Source organism: Amblyomma americanum, chromosome 9 (genome assembly GCF_052857255.1).
Source record: "Amblyomma americanum isolate KBUSLIRL-KWMA chromosome 9, ASM5285725v1, whole genome shotgun sequence".
Taxonomy (NCBI): domain Eukaryota; kingdom Metazoa; phylum Arthropoda; class Arachnida; order Ixodida; family Ixodidae; genus Amblyomma; species Amblyomma americanum.
This window is the reverse complement of record NC_135505.1, coordinates 55,973,176-55,988,693: the sequence shown is the minus strand read 5'-3', so window position 1 is coordinate 55,988,693 and position 15,518 is coordinate 55,973,176. Positions and strand designations below refer to the sequence as shown.

Here is a 15,518-nt window from a genome sequence, read left to right as displayed (position 1 = left end):
GCGGTGTCCACGTCATCCCGCGTGCTTTGTGCTCTAGAGCATTATGGATTAACACGAGCTCGCACCATAGTTATGCATAACAGCGAGGCAACAGTTAATAACACGGGCGGGCGTTTCCTTTGAAACTGAATGGTGGCGCGTGCCCCGATGCTAGTTTTCGTTCAAGCCAAAATATAGCGCAGAACTTGTCCCATTCATGTTATACAAATTCTCCTGGCTCCAATGCCATGCATCTTGAATCCTGAACCCTTACTGCACTGCTTTCAAGTCGCCGATCGTTTTAACAGTTTATTACCAACGTATACCAAACTGTTCTGCATGCGAGCAGAACTCGATTTACACTTACACAATGCAGCTCTGCTCTCCATGAGGTAACTAAAGCTGCCCCACTTTTAACAGGGCACACACCAGTGCCAAAGCTGCATTGATCTGAATTCTCCCCCAGGAAGGAATGTTCTCCCCATTTGTGTTCATTAGTGTACACAATACTGCACAGCAGCATCAGAAGCAACCATTTAGTACCGCAGCACCATATGTTGGTAGCAGAACTTACACCTTTGCATAGGCACCACTACAAGTACAGTTGGCCCTCTGAAGATTTTCTTGACAATGCCCTTTGGCTCTGTCCAATACGTGGCAACGCAACATAAAAAAAGAGGATTGGCTGAACAAAATAATTTATTAGCGCAAAAAAATGAAGGCCAGAGAAAATATCGAACACAATGAACAACCGGGGATGGGAGAAGGTGGGGAATGGAAGGTCTAGGCCTCGGCGTCAGCCTCTGGCTCGTCCTCGAACTCTCCTTCCTCGTCTGCAGTCGCCTCCTGGTACTGCTGGTACTCAGAGACCAGGTCGTTCATGTTTGACTCTGCCTCTGTGAATTCCATCTCGTCCATGCCCTCGCCCGTGTACCAGTGGAGGAAAGCCTTGCGCCGGAACATGGCTGCACGAGAGAATGACATGTAGTCATCGAGTGGTACAGATACCAGCATTTGCAAGAGGAAAGCTAGCACCAAGGAGCGTGTGCAATACAAATATGCCCATGAAGTGCGAGCTAACACTGAACCTACAACAGATCAGCTAGAGCAGAGTGCAGTTGCAGATCCGATTGTTTGGACTTAACAGAGTACTGAAAATGCTCCGTATAATTGAGCAGCTCAAAAATCCATAGTACAAATACTTTAGACCCAGTGAATTTCGGATTGCCAAAGGTCAACTGTATATTTTAAAAGCACAAATGCTTAACTTAGCAAAGATTCAGTTTAAAGGCAAACATCCACACAAATTCTGTGACGGAAGAAAAAGCAGCACTGCTATGCATGTTAAGCAACAAACCTGTGAACTGCTCAGAGATGCGCTTGAAGAGCTCCTGGATGGCAGTGCTGTTTCCAATGAAAGTGGCAGACATCTTGAGTCCCCGGGGTGGAATGTCGCACACGGCCGTCTTGACATTGTTGGGGATCCATTCAACAAAGTAGGAGGAGTTCTTGTTTTGGACATTCAGCATCTGCTCATCCACCTCGCGCATGCTCATGCGGCCGCGGAAGATGGCTGCCACAGTCAGGTAGCGGCCGTGCCTTGGGTCGCACGCCGCCATCATGTTCTTGGCGTCAAACATCTGCTGGGTGAGCTCTGGCACGGTCAGGGCGCGGTACTGCTGAGAGCCACGAGCTGTGAGTGGTGCAAAGCCCGGCATGAAGAAGTGGAGACGGGGGAAGGGGACCATGTTGACTGCCAGCTTGCGCAGGTCAGCGTTGAGCTGGCCAGGGAACCTGGTTGCAGAGGAACAAGGGGAACGTCACCAAGAGCGCAGAAGCATCAAAAAAGCAATACAAGGTGCCCCGTTACCATTCCAAAGATGGCAATGCCATTGACAGCAGGGGCACAGAAGCCTCAGATCGAAAGGAAAAAGAACAGCACAGCAATGCACAGCAATCAGGGTTTGCATGGTGCTCGTGGGCTATAGAAAACAGTAATGGAGGGCTGAAGATTAACATGCACACTAAATGGGCAAATGAACGTGGGCTGCAATTCAGGAATGAATAACTGCAGTGCTCATTGCAGTATAAAATAAAGGAAACATTAAACTTATTAAATGTTCGTAGCATGAATATGAACCCATCAATTCAAAAATATGTGATGAAACTACTGCGTAATGATTGTGGCAGTCTGGCAAGCACAGATGAGGATGGAGCGTAATAAAATTTTTGTAATCTGTGGCTCTGGAGTCAGAGTGCACGCTACGAGCTGCGGCAAAAAAAAAAAAAAAAACTCCAGGACGTTTACTATCCTGGGAGCAGCTTTCATTTTTGATAAGTTGTTAATAAATCTGTTCACGCAAGATTCGTTAGGTCCTGAAAAAACAGTGGCAATGTGCCATTTAAAAGCTAAGATTCACCTCAAGAGTACGACTAAAGCACTAAAGGGTCCCTGCACTTGTTTGGGGGTGTGGCACACCCTTTTGCAAACACTGAAATCTTTGCTGTCATCACATACTCTCCACACCTGGCAACTAATTAGTGATCATAGTTGCCCAAGTGGTCCTATAATGCAATTTGCCTTCTGTGATGAGAAGCGCTCATACAAGACCTCCATTCATACCAGCGACCATACAGACCTCAGTGATGAAAAGGTAGCGTGCCCAGCTCCCGGCCTAAACGATAGCCGGTTCAATCTGCTTGACCACCACCATTTTGTTTTCAGCGAAACTTCACTGTTCTTCAACACTACCATCTCAACCAATCAGGATTCAGCACTACCAATGACTCAGTTTGCTACTGCATTAAAATGGCGCCCTCCCAGTGACTAAGGTAAGGCTTCTCAAGAGCGTTACAACACCAAGTATGTTTCATTGCCGCTTGTCCTGATGGGGCGGCCTCCAATTTAGGCACCTTATTTTAAGAGTGCCTTTCCTATGCAGGGACCTAGCAAACCTTCACTCACCTCAGGCAAGTGGTGACTCCCGACATGGTGGCCGACACAAGGTGGTTGAGGTCGCCGTAGGTTGGGGTGGTCAGCTTGAGGGTGCGGAAGCATATGTCGTACAGGGCCTCATTGTCAATGCAGAACGTCTCGTCTGTGTTCTCGACCAGCTGGTGGACAGACAAGGTGGCGTTGTAGGGCTCCACCACGGTGTCCGACACCTTAGGAGAGGGTACAACACTGAAGGTGTTCATGATGCGGTCAGGGTACTCCTCACGGATCTTTGAGATGAGCAGGGTGCCCATGCCAGACCCGGTGCCTCCACCCAGCGAGTGTGTCAGCTGGAAGCCCTGCAGACAGTCGCAGCCCTCGGCCTCCTTGCGGACCACATCGAGGACAGAGTCCACGAGTTCCGCACCCTCTGTGTAGTGGCCCTTGGCCCAGTTGTTGCCTGCACCACTCTGGCCTGCATGAAGGGAAGCCACAAACATTGTGGGACAGTGGTACACAGTGGCACTGAAACACAGGGACCAAGTGAGAAGCAGCGTCATACTGAACAGGCAGCGAAGCATATGCTTGAGCAAGCTTTAGGACTGGCAGAGGTCTAATGCATAAAAATAAACCTCAGGAATGGATCTACGCATTGAAACAATGCACAGCTAGAGCAAAGTGCACTACAGTGCAAAGGACCAGATTGGGATTACAACGCAGACCCTGTCGAGAATAAAATCCCTGGACACATGCTTGTTAGAATGGAATAAACTAAACTAGTGCCACGCAATCTATAGTGCTGTTTAATTTGAGCAAGCCGAGAAAGTGGACAGCTGGCTAGGCATCTCACTAGAGCGTAGTTTGAGCCGTACGAATACCAACTTCACCGTGAGGAGCCAATGAAAAGCAAGGAAGCCTCCCAACAGCCCCAAAAACAGTATGGACGTACCGAATACGAAGTTGTCTGGGCGGAAAAGCTGCCCAAAGGGTCCAGACCGCACAGAGTCCATGGTGCCCGGCTCCAAATCCACCAAGATGGCACGTGGCACATACTTGCCCCCTGAAAGATGGAAAGTAAGCCAGTTAGGCGCAGAGTGCCAGATGGCAGAAAGGCGGGACCTCACCGGAAGCCTCATTGTAGTACACATTGATGCGCTCCAGCTGGAGGTCAGAGTCCCCATGGTAGCTGCCTGTGGGGTCAATGCCATGCTCGTCCGAGATGACCTCCCAGAACTGCAAAAAAAAAAGGAGAGTGCACGAGTTATGGGCTGTAGTATTCAGAGGCAAAAGGCACAACACCTGCTGCTCTCACAGGCCAATTTTTAACCAGCCCAAGATCTGGACATAACACAGCAGCGCAGCTCTTCCAGTAAGAATCAACGAAAATGAGTATTAGATCGGAGTCTATTTGCGTGAAGTGTTGCAAAGATGCATAGATGACAAAAAAAAACTTCGGTGTGTGTCAGCTTTGCCTGTTAAGTCCACGGAAGGTTGCGCTGCATACATGCATAATGCACACATCAGCACACCCATTTTTCTTGGGCATGCATCACTCCTTGTTCACAGCAGTATAGCATGGATAGAATGCAGTTTAGTGGAGCTAAAAGAAAAACTATGGACAGGTACAGTTTAAAACCTGCAAAGCCACTGTACAGCCAGCCATCTTTAGCTGGCATGCTTGACGGCCACGTTTTCCATGCTCTAGCAGCTTGGGACCGAGCATACTGCTGAAAATATAAAATTATGTACAGGCTCACTAAGCCCGCGTCTAATAGTAAGCTTTCCACAAGTTTACTTCATTGCAAAGTGCAGAAAAAGCGGCCATTATGCATGCTAGCTAAACATTTGGCCAGCTGTACTTGTCAGCAAGCCATCCATAGAAGGAATCTCAAAGAGAGTAAGGATGTGCAGAGTAAAAAAAAGGACAAACAGATGAAGCTGAAATCACAGGAAGCAGATCTCCAAACACTACCCGTTTGAATGAATAGTACAGTCGTCTCTGAACAGATGTGAGGACGCATTGGCAGGAAACCTCGACAAAACATCCTGCCAAATAGGGTGCACTACAGGTTCTATACTACATAGTCAAAGTGGCGAGGGGGTACATCCCATCGTGATAGCATTGAATGGTAGGTGAAGAGCAGAACTGCACACTACTCTGATGCCACCTGAACATGCAAACTGAATGGGATAGTAAAAACACAGGAACTGTGCTGATGCAAGTCAACATTAAAGAACTATTCAGAGGTGAGAAGAGAAAGCAAAAGAGCAGACAGCCACAGTCCCAGAGGGCCCAAAAATCTACTGAGGTGTTGCGAGACAGCAAAGAAAACAAGTCCAGGGCTCAATTATTGAGGCCAGGAAAGGCACTTTAGGGAAGTAATGCAGGGGCACTGGATTAAATGCTTCAGAGGGCATGCTAGAAGATTAGAACAGAAGCAGCACGAGAAAGAATCCAATTATAGATTATTAAGGTGGCAAAGGTGAATTCGACACACTTGTCTTGCATTTCATTGGAAGAACAAAAAAAGGAATCAAAATTTTGCCATTACTTTAAGGAATGCCAAGCAGGACTCATGCACTGCTTGAGCTGCATAGCTTGTAGCTGCCTAGAATGATAACAGCTTCACATGAGTGGTCAAGAGGGCTGCTACAAAGCAATGTCCAGATAGCGTGGAATGTGCAGCCACTCCCCTGTTCTTGAAGGGCCAGGCTATCTTTCGCAAGCTAAGCATGGGATCAGCTTCAAAGCACGTTTAGGGAAGAGCAATATGTTTGTAGATGCGAGACAACTAATCTGACCCACTGCCGTGCAGTCATCACCGATGGCTCCCACCTAGAGGCGGTCACAGGAGGAGAAACTACAGCCTTTGAACAGCGAAAGGCAGGCAACCCACTTGTTTGGCCATGCACACAAAATCCAAATACATCTGCTCCACACAAAGCAAAAGAGCCGCACAATCGCTAGAACCTAGCAATTGGCTGGACCTTTCTAAATTTCTGAAGAATTCACCTCAGAAAACTGAAACCTGCAACAACACCCCCGCCCCCCTTCCAAACATGGCCACATGTACCAAATTCCAGCAGCATGACTTGGCCAAAGGTTGCCAATGTGTGGACAGTGGACTTTTAAACTTCCTTCTGAACTCAGATGGCAGACACCTGCAGTGGAGCCGAGCAACAGTAATGGCCAAACAGGAGGTACAGGTAGCCAATGGTTCAAGACGTCAGCAGATGGCAAAAAGCAATGCACTGATACTGAGAATTGCAATAATGAAATTAGAAGGAAAAACCATTGCACGTGTTTCAACTCCAAGTGGGGCTTTAACTTCATGAAAAACAAATCCTTGTGGACTTGTGCAATATAGTATGAAAGGCGTTACAGGGAGGTGTTCAAGAAAATGTGCTGGTGGAAGCTTAAAAATGCATGCACTTAGTGCTGAGGAATGCAGTAAGGGTGAAACTAGCGCCTCGCCTCATCCACCAGTTACTGGACTAGGGTTCCTAGAGCCGAGTGGTGTAATGACCAAAACGAGAACTGCGCTTAATGCAATCCTTACTATCAAAAAAAGCCAATGACATGCAATTTGGAAAATCTCAATGGAAACCTTGGATGACTTAATATATACAAGTGCACAAGGAAGTTTTGCATGAAACTAAACAGGATATATTGAGAGGTAGCAGACTACATACTGCCTGTAGATGTTACAACTGCGACTTCATTAATATAAATTTTCATTGAGCCTCTTCCTCAATGATAAAGAGGTACAGCATTTGCCACCGACTGCGCCACCATCCTGCACAGAGGTGTAGAGCGCGAAAGAATAACCGGGGTTTGAAGCGGATCGTAGCAACAGATACATCACTGCAGGAGCTCCAGGATCACCTTACTACACCAGTGGCACTCAAAACTACCGTGAGTCACGGCAGAAAGATCTGGGAGCTGTCAGCAGGATGAATACGCGTGCAAAGAATGGAGCAGTATGGCAGAGATAGCAAGCCCAACAGGCATGCTCATGCCAGCAATGACAATGCTGTGTCAAAGAAGTTACTATGCGAAAGCAAATACAAGGATAGCACTCAAGTGTGCAGATAACCCCCAGACAAGGACTAAAGTAGGTGGACGAGACCATAAAAGGTAAGCCTGCATTCATTTGGGATGCCTCCTACTCAAATTTTTTCTCAGCTAGTTTGATAAAAAAAACCGACACTGAAACTCCACCTTAACGCATGACGTGAAAGCGTAATGGATTAATTCCCTTGCATGCAGAATTGGTCTCCACATTCATAGACCCCGGGTTTCCCCATACCACTCCTAGTGCAGTGGCGCGGCAGTTAAGCAATGCCCTCCGATGGCAGGTGCTGCCACCAGCGGGCCTTGTGTGACTCAGGTTGCTCTCACTGAGCATCCAATCACTTTTTTTATTGCCACAGTGGGCAGTTTACTCACAATCCGGTGGTCAGATTGTGACAACTCTACAAGATCCCATGACCTAGCTGGCCCACTTGCTACTCTGGGGATCTTTGTTAATTTTTCGCTCGCAGTAAACGGCAGTCCAATTTTCTGCAACACTGGCTCGTTAACAAAGCTAGAAAACCTTGCAAATCGACACAGCCACCGATTTCTGCCAAACACACCAAGCAGTAGTTCAGCAATCATTAATGTCATAGTTCTACTCCTAATGCGCAATAACTTTTCTCAAGCAACAACCCAAAGCGGCTCACGATAAGGGCGGATGCCAGTATTAGCAACAAGAAATGAACTTGAAAGGCCCCTAGAACTGTTCCACAGATACCCAGTTATTGCTAGGAGACTAATAAACATGTAACAGCATTTCTTGCAGGCCTTTTAGCAAAGAAACAGCAACGCAGTGTAGCCCTGATATGACAGTTGATCTCGAACCCGTTACAGAGCATTAGGTAGCTGAATAAGTTCTAATACTGGAGTGGAGCATTTTATGCATTTGTTGAGCTTGCAAATATTTCCCATTTGACTTCCATCGCAGAAGACCCACCAACAACAGATACTGTTTGTTGACTTTGCAACCATGGGTACTCATACTGCAGCAGCACTTACCGCAGATGTAAGCATAAAATGTAAACTCATACCATGTTCATGATGTTCATGACAAATTTTATAAATTGACAGCTGCTAAGACATTTTTCTTCTTTACCTACACTACGCTGGCTCTCGAAGGCCGTTATTTTGGGCTGCAAAGGCCCCGAAAGGGCGCCAGCAAGGCTGGAACCATGTGCGTTTGAGAATGGAAATCCTTATTCTCAAAGGCCTTTGGGATGCCCGTGCGACTGCAGTTCATGTGGTTACGCCAAAAGGACATGCCATCACAACCTGCCTACGTGAACGGCAATTTCGCAGCACCAAAGTTCATGGGCCGAAGAAATCGATAAAAACTGGGCGTGGGCCCATTATCACTGACAGGAATTTGAGTGCTTCGCTACGACAGAAGCAGCCTCCAGCCATTATCGGTGCGCAACCGAATTACGCTCCGGTAACCTACAAGCGCCGAACAATGGCGACGCAAAGCTCAGCACACGTAATTGGGAAGATAAAAGCCATGAGCAAAACAGCTTATACGGAAGGTCATTTCACGACAAGGGAAACGTCCTTGCAACGTATGCCTATGGAAAGTAAAAAAAAAACGGTCGCACAGCGGGAGAACGATTTGAAAAATCTCGGCTCCCAATCCGATTGGCCGGAGGTGACCAATGGCGAAGAGCCAATCAACGGCCGCCAATTCGAAACGTGTGCACGGGTCGGCGCAAGGCGCGCGCTTTCTTGGCAGCCGCCGCGAAAAAATCCGCGCAGCCGGAAAAGTTGCGGAGCCCGCGCCCACAAACTACGGCGTCAAGTCGCCAGCCCACGCAATGCCATGTAAGGAGACCGCCGACAGCCATTACCAAATTAGAAGCGAAGCTCGACAAAATGGACGCCACACAAGGAAATACTGCCCGGGCGGCCACAATGGCCGATGACTGAAAAAAAAAAAAGAAGCTAAACTAGAAAGGCCTACAAGAGCTGGCCAAACGTCGCGATGTCGACTGAACAGCGTCGCGATGCTAGATTAACAGATAGAACTGCAATCGAGAGAATGCTCCCCGGGTCTCTGATGAGGCGGAGGTGCTGATGGAAGGAAGGGAGGGGGGGTTCTGGCAGTCGAAGGAAAAGGCCTATGCGAGTGCGTAATGGGATTGCAAATAAGTCTGACTCGTAATGCGCGCAAGACGGGGTGCCGTAATGAGGACACGGGACAGGTCACGACTGGCAATTTACTTGTACGCACTAAGACGTAGGGGCCCGAAGTTCACCCGGCTCTTTACTTTCTCAAAACGAGGAGTTGCGCTACGGTTATTTGAGAGAACGGAGTTGCAGGGAGATGCACAAACTTCACAGCAAGGACGCGAGGCCGAACCAACAAGGCACGAAGGACGCTACCTTTTGAACCAAGTCACGGCCCCGAGCACCGGCTTTCGACAACGGCGGTCACAACCAGGTCATCGCGCCGGGGGCATTGTTAGCGGGCGTGGCTTCCGCTGTTTCACCGCAAACGATGAGCGAATTCAGGATATAACAAAAGATACCTTCGAAACGTCGCCAATTAAGGTGAAAAGACCTCGCCGACGGCGTCCAATTACGGCCGCCGTCATTTCATGCTATGCTCCGAGCGGGCAGCAAAGCGCGAATTTGACATCCCGCTAGGCCTAACCTCGCCTCCGCAGCACCGGCCCACCGCCAGAGAAAACTGGAACCCTGGAACGAAGCAATGGTACGGCGATACTCACTTTGGCGCCGATCTGGTTGCCGCACTGGCCGGCCTGAATGTGCACAATCTCACGCATTATCGGATTTGGAGGAGTTTTGAACGGAAGACGTTTACAGGAGAACCAGCAGCGAGACGACACAACCACGGATGTGTCGGCAAGTGACGAGACCAACGGCCAGTGGGCTGGTTTTCACCGGTTCCCCAATTCAACACATGGTATGTTTGGACCAATCAATGCGCTCGACTCCAAAGGCGCATTCTGGTTGGAAAAAAGAAGCCACGTGACTACAATTGTTTGTTTCGGTTTCGGCAGCGACATCTTCGTCGGCGGCTGCTCTTTGTGCTGTCAATCTCAGAAACGTTTGTAACATGCTTCGTTGATTGTTTTAAAAAGCCAGGCGCCTGTGTGCAGCCTTCATTCAAGCGGCGGGTTAGCCAGCAGAACATATTTTTCAGCATTCTTGCTTTTATTAGAGACCCGCTGTTTCTAACAGCTTGCTTCTGTGCCTTTTTTTTAAAGAATATTTTGCAGCTTCAAAGAAAAACTGATCCAATTTTTTGTTACGTGTTAATAGAAAAAGCGCGGAAAAATCTAGACAACTGTGGAAGAACAATAAGCAGTTTTAGCGGCGCATTTGCTCCTTAGTTAGCAACTTTGCGCCTCAGTCACGTCGCGATGGCGGCGCACTGTTTAGTTGTTGACAACGGCGGGGGCTCGATCAAAGCCGGTTTCACGACGCAAAATGCTCCCAGGTGAGTGGCGAAGCGTGGAGTTTGAACAAACATAAGGTATAATATTGCAGGCATTCGACATTCGCGTGTCTTGGCGTCAAGTGCGGCAGTGTCACTGCGTTCCTGTGCTCCGATCCGCGGCTCTGTTTGGCAGACGCAGCCAAATGTCTCGTGCTCAGAACTCCACAGGCGACCGTCGGGCTTCGGAATTCCGTGCTTGCGATCAGTGTATTTATTCGAAACGTTGGACGGCCCAGTTTTCTTGAAGTAAACGTGCGCGTCCAACTAGCCGTCTGCCGGAAATGAAACTCAGTCGGCGTCTCTTCGTTAATCTTTATTCCGGAGATGTCCACATCCATAGCGCAGCGATCGCGGCAATCGAGCGGCATCTGTAGGTTCCTACCTGAACCCTTGTAAATCCTAGACTTTTAAATACCTTACCAGCGTTCTCTTTTTTTTTCTGCACGAAAATCCGACTGTCTTAATTGCTCAGAGAATTGCATTTGAACGTCCCTGATTTACTCCCTCATGCATTGTCAAGAATTCTAAGTCCATTTCATGTTGAGCTCCCAAGCGCATTGTCCAAGGCGTTTATTGGTGCACTCGGCGACACTGGTAAATGAAACCTGAATAGTAAAGTAACGTATTGCTTGCGCGGCACTGTAACCAGTGCAGTCAATTCACTTGGGTAGCCTTTAGCCCAGGATCGGGCGCTTGAAAATTTTGTTTTTTGGGGAAAGGAAATGGCGCAGTATCTGTCACATCTCGGCGGACACCTGAACCGCGCCGTAAGGGAAGGGATAAAGGAGGGAGTGATGGAAGGAAGAGGTGCCCTAGTGGGGGGCTCCAGAATAATTTAGCCCACCTGTGGGATCTGTAACGTGCACTGACACCGCACGGCACACGGGCGCCTTAGCGTTTCGCCTCCATCTAAACACTGCCACCGCGGTCGGGCAAGGCTTGAGGAACAAGATATTGAATTGGGTGCGACTGGTTCTCGGGTCAGTTCCTTCAGATTCAGCATGGCTGCTCTGTCTGCCATCACAGGGTTCTGCCTAACTGCATCACCAAGGCGAAGAGTGAGCGTCGGCGCCAGTTCATCGCCGACCAGTTGGATGACTGCAAGGACATGTCGGGACTCTTCTACCTGCTGCCCTTCCAGAAGGTATTTTGCGAGGCGCTTGCCGCACGGCTTGTCATCTGCGCTAGCGAAGTTTTTATTTATTTACCCACAGCACCATTTCTGGAATTACAGCATGGGTGCAGTGGTAACAACATACAACAAAAAGTACAACGCAAGTCAGTGGTTATTGTACAAACCAAAGTACAGAAAATTACAATCTCTCTACTGACATCTCATTATCTGCAGTATCAACTGCCAGAGTTGAGAGATTATTCCAATCACACACAGTCTTTGGAAAGAACGATGAGCTAAACAGGTCAGTTTGGCACTTAAAGTCTCGCGCTTTGTATTTATGATCGACTCACTGAGGTGTATAATATGGAGCTAAGATTGCCACATTGAGTTCGAACCCAGTTATGATAAATATTGTGGAGGAGTTCCAATCAGTTTTTTTTCGTTGTGCCTCTAGACACATCCATTGTACCTATCTGCTGATTTAGGTGGTTTTTCTAATGACAGGTTTTCTTTAGTTGCGTGGCCATGGAAGAAAGTGGGGCCAGTGGGCGATTTCTTGGTGGTGTTTAGGTCTCATGACTTGTCATGTGTGTCCCTTGTGTTCATTTGTGTTCATGTAGTACTGACAAAATTTCACTTTTGAGTTGGCTGATACAGTGTGTGTGAAGGAAATCAACGTAGTGCAAAACAGGGATACCTTGGAAGCACACATGTGTAAATCTTTGTCTGCGAGACATAGCAACTTTTTTGCACAACCCTTTCGAATCTCCACTTCTCGTGCCACTTTAAATTACCTCCGCTTGGTTCATTGTCTTGAGAAGATAAACAGACAGAGCACAAACAATCTCTGATCAAGTGAGGTTTTCTTCAGGGGCGCCTTGAGGGTGTGTAAACATAGAAAGTGTCATTGTTCTAGGCGAATACTATTTATTTTCATTCATTCATTTTCAGCATATTATTCTTTAGCATGTGCTCAGTTGATTGGCCGGGGAGTTGTCTTAGAGGATAGCTCTAATTGATGGCTGCCTGACTGACAGTATTGAATGCTGCCATTTTCTTTTATTGGCACGCATAGTGGTCTCTTCCGTGCAAACTGCTGCCTGGTTTGACTCAGCTTTCACAGAGGTGGTGTTTGTGGCCAAAATAATTTTGTTGATTGGAGACCGTAGCAAAATAACTGAAATAGTGAGGTATCCAAGACTGGTAGACTGCTTTATCTGCTTTTATTTATTTTTTTCTGTATGAAAAACCGACATTGTTGTTTAGAGAATTGCATTTGAACGTCCCCGGTTTACTCTCTCATGCATTGTCAAGAATTCTAAGTCCCCTTCATGATCTGCTGTACTATGCTCTGCACTATCACTGGGTCAGCGGTGCCAAATTTGGAGCGCGGACAGCTGGCCAGAACCAACAAAGTTTCGGTGGCAAGCAAAAGAAGAGAAAGCACCGGCAACTTTGACACACTTTTCATAAACACACTTTTTCCAAGATGGACTCCGTTGTTGCAACCATCGAACACCAGAGCATGCATGCTCCGGAGCTGGTTTCCACAACAATGAACAAGTTTTGATTCTTTTGAGTTTTAAATAATTACTGCTCTAGAAAGGTCATCCGCTCAGGAGAGGAACCCTCTGACTGCACAACATGTACACACAAGTGTGAGTGTGCCAGTTCACTTGGTCGGGCAATGATGAGAGGGCTTTATCCGTCAACAATTAACCCTACAGAGCTGAATTGACGGCGAGAGCTTGTGCTTTTGAAGTTGCTGCTTAACATTGCCTTCAAGCAGGCTGAATGAGCAGAATGCAAAGCAAGCAACTAGGGGTGTGCGAATATTTGAAATGTCGAATACGAATCGGATATGTTTCATATTCGGTTCATATTCGTATTCGAGAAATGATATTCGTGAATTTCCGAATATTTGAAAATTCCCGAATACTCGGCAGCGATCGTATACCGCGCCGACTTTCGTAAATCTGATTGTTGCAAAAGCGCAATATCTGGGCAAATTATCTGAATATAGGGTTTAAAGTTCCAGGAAAACGATATAAAGGCCCTGTTCTCTTTCTTCTCCTTCTTTTATCGCGTGGACCGATCGCACTCCGATGCCGCTAGGCTCGACCTTGTGCGCAATTCTGCAAGTGGGCTTTCCCACATATTTATCCCTTCCCTTACGGCGCGGTTCAGGTGTCCAAAGATATATATGAGACAGATACTGTGCCATTTCCTTTCCCCAAAAACCAATTATTATTATATTATTTCCCACATACCACACGTGCTGCGAACAACATGGGCGACGACCCTCTTCTAACAATTGCAACGCGAAAGCACGTTTACTTTTTATCCTTCCATAATATGTTATCTAATTAATGCCCACACCCATGGCATTCGTTCCGTCACCTTAACTCTCTGAATGTGACCACCGCCATCTTGTTTTGGTCAACTACGCTATGCGGAAAAGCCTACTTGCGGAACTTCGCGTGAGGCTCCCGAAGGGGCGAGTCGAGGTGTCACAAGTTCACAACAGGGCAAACGATCCTGTAAAAATCCCGCGTATTGCATGGTACACTGTAACCCATGCTCCTCTTAAAGGGAAGCTGAAACGGTTTTCAAATCGCATGAAACGCTGTGGTTGGGAAGAAAGGACCTTGAAAATCATGTGTGCAATTTTTTTCCCGATTCTGTCCGCAAACAGAGCTGCAATCGCTTCTTAAAAATCCGCCGCCGGCACGCCCTCGTCGCTTTCGGAAGCGCCGGGTGGGGGGACGGCAAAACCGGAGAACTGGCGGAAGTGACGCCATTCACGGAGAGCCGGCCGTCCGGCTGCGCTTGCTTCGCTGCGGCCCGTGCTTTGGCGAACCACAGATCAACGTAATCTTCTGCCAGTGCCGTTTATTTTCTCTCGTTCGGGCGTTCCGTGTAGTGCTTGAAGCCTGTATATAAACCAGTTTGGCATGGTACTTCTTTCGAACGGCACACAGAATCCGTCGGTGGTTCTCCCACAGCCTCTTCCACGTTAACCAGACAATCTGGTGGTACGCAGCATGCCGAAACTGCCTGCACAAATTATGTGCATCGATATTTCTTTTTTCATTATATTGCTTTCTTACCTGTTTGTAAACTCTTCGCCTTTTCCAGCTGGTCCACATCCATGCTGAGCTAAGGCCACTTCCAGCACTGTCTTTGAGGCACACAGTCTTGAACTTCAGTAGAGTCAGTTCTTGGGCTAGTTGGTATTCTTGATTCACGTTCATAGTATTCCAGCGCAACGGCACGTGGCCAAAGAAAAGAAGACGAAAAAAAAAGGACGAACACAGCCCTGTGTTCGTCCTTCTTCTTTTCCGTCTTCCTTTCTTTGGCTATGTGCCGTTGCGCTGGAATACCATGAATGTGAATCAGTCTTGAACTCTTGAGCTCGTTACGCACTGTGTGCCTTTTGGGTTTGTCCTGATTGCTTGCAGCTCATGGCAGCACAAGCAATTCTCTTAATCTTTCATCAGCGCGCAGCACATGCCGCTGCACCTAACTGGACAAAAAACCGATTATATCAACCTAGTATACTTGAGCGATGCAAACATTTGCATTCATGAGCGCTTGGTCATGGCTGACGATCGACAATGACGCCAGAATTCATGCAGATCTGTCCTTGAGTCCGAACGGCAAAGTTGTCGAGCCGCGGTACGCATATATCTGCCATAAGTAATTCTGCTGGTTGCCTCGATATGCAACGACAGCAACTATATATATCTCGCAGCACACTAGTTTTGGTGAGCAGCACTGAGAGCTCCGAAACGCAGCCATAATTACTGTTCAAAAGCGTGTTCAGGATGAAAAAAAAAAAAAACAATGCACGGGGGTAAGCGCAGAAGTTTCATGGTTGAACAGTAGTCCGAACATGCGACAGAAGGAAAACACACACGGGACCTTCCTCCCGGTCACCTCGACTCTTCGC

The 15,518-nt window shown here is 47.7% G+C and overlaps 2 protein-coding genes across 2 annotated transcripts in view; one reads left to right on the top strand and one right to left on the bottom strand.

Moving 5' to 3' along the window:
* Window positions 1–660: 660 nt before the first annotated feature.
* Window positions 661–9,877, bottom strand: LOC144103887 (tubulin beta chain-like). The gene is made up of 6 exons (XM_077636594.1): window positions 9,716–9,877; window positions 4,039–4,147; window positions 3,864–3,974; window positions 2,945–3,389; window positions 1,337–1,773; window positions 661–944 (listed from the first exon to the last, which is right to left on the bottom strand). Exons 1-6 carry the CDS (start codon window positions 9,770–9,772, stop codon window positions 763–765), a joined length of 1,341 nt encoding a protein of 446 aa, XP_077492720.1. The 5' UTR covers window positions 9,773–9,877; the 3' UTR covers window positions 661–762.
* A 232-nt stretch (window positions 9,878–10,109) lies between these two features.
* Window positions 10,110–15,518, top strand: part of Arp6 (Actin-related protein 6) — an 81,513-nt gene continuing 76,104 nt past the window's right edge. The window contains exons 1-2 of the mRNA XM_077636593.1: window positions 10,110–10,449; window positions 11,476–11,593. Coding sequence (XP_077492719.1) covers window positions 10,373–10,449; window positions 11,476–11,593 — 195 coding nt within the window. The 5' untranslated portion in view covers window positions 10,110–10,372. The remainder of the gene's footprint in view (window positions 10,450–11,475; window positions 11,594–15,518) is intronic.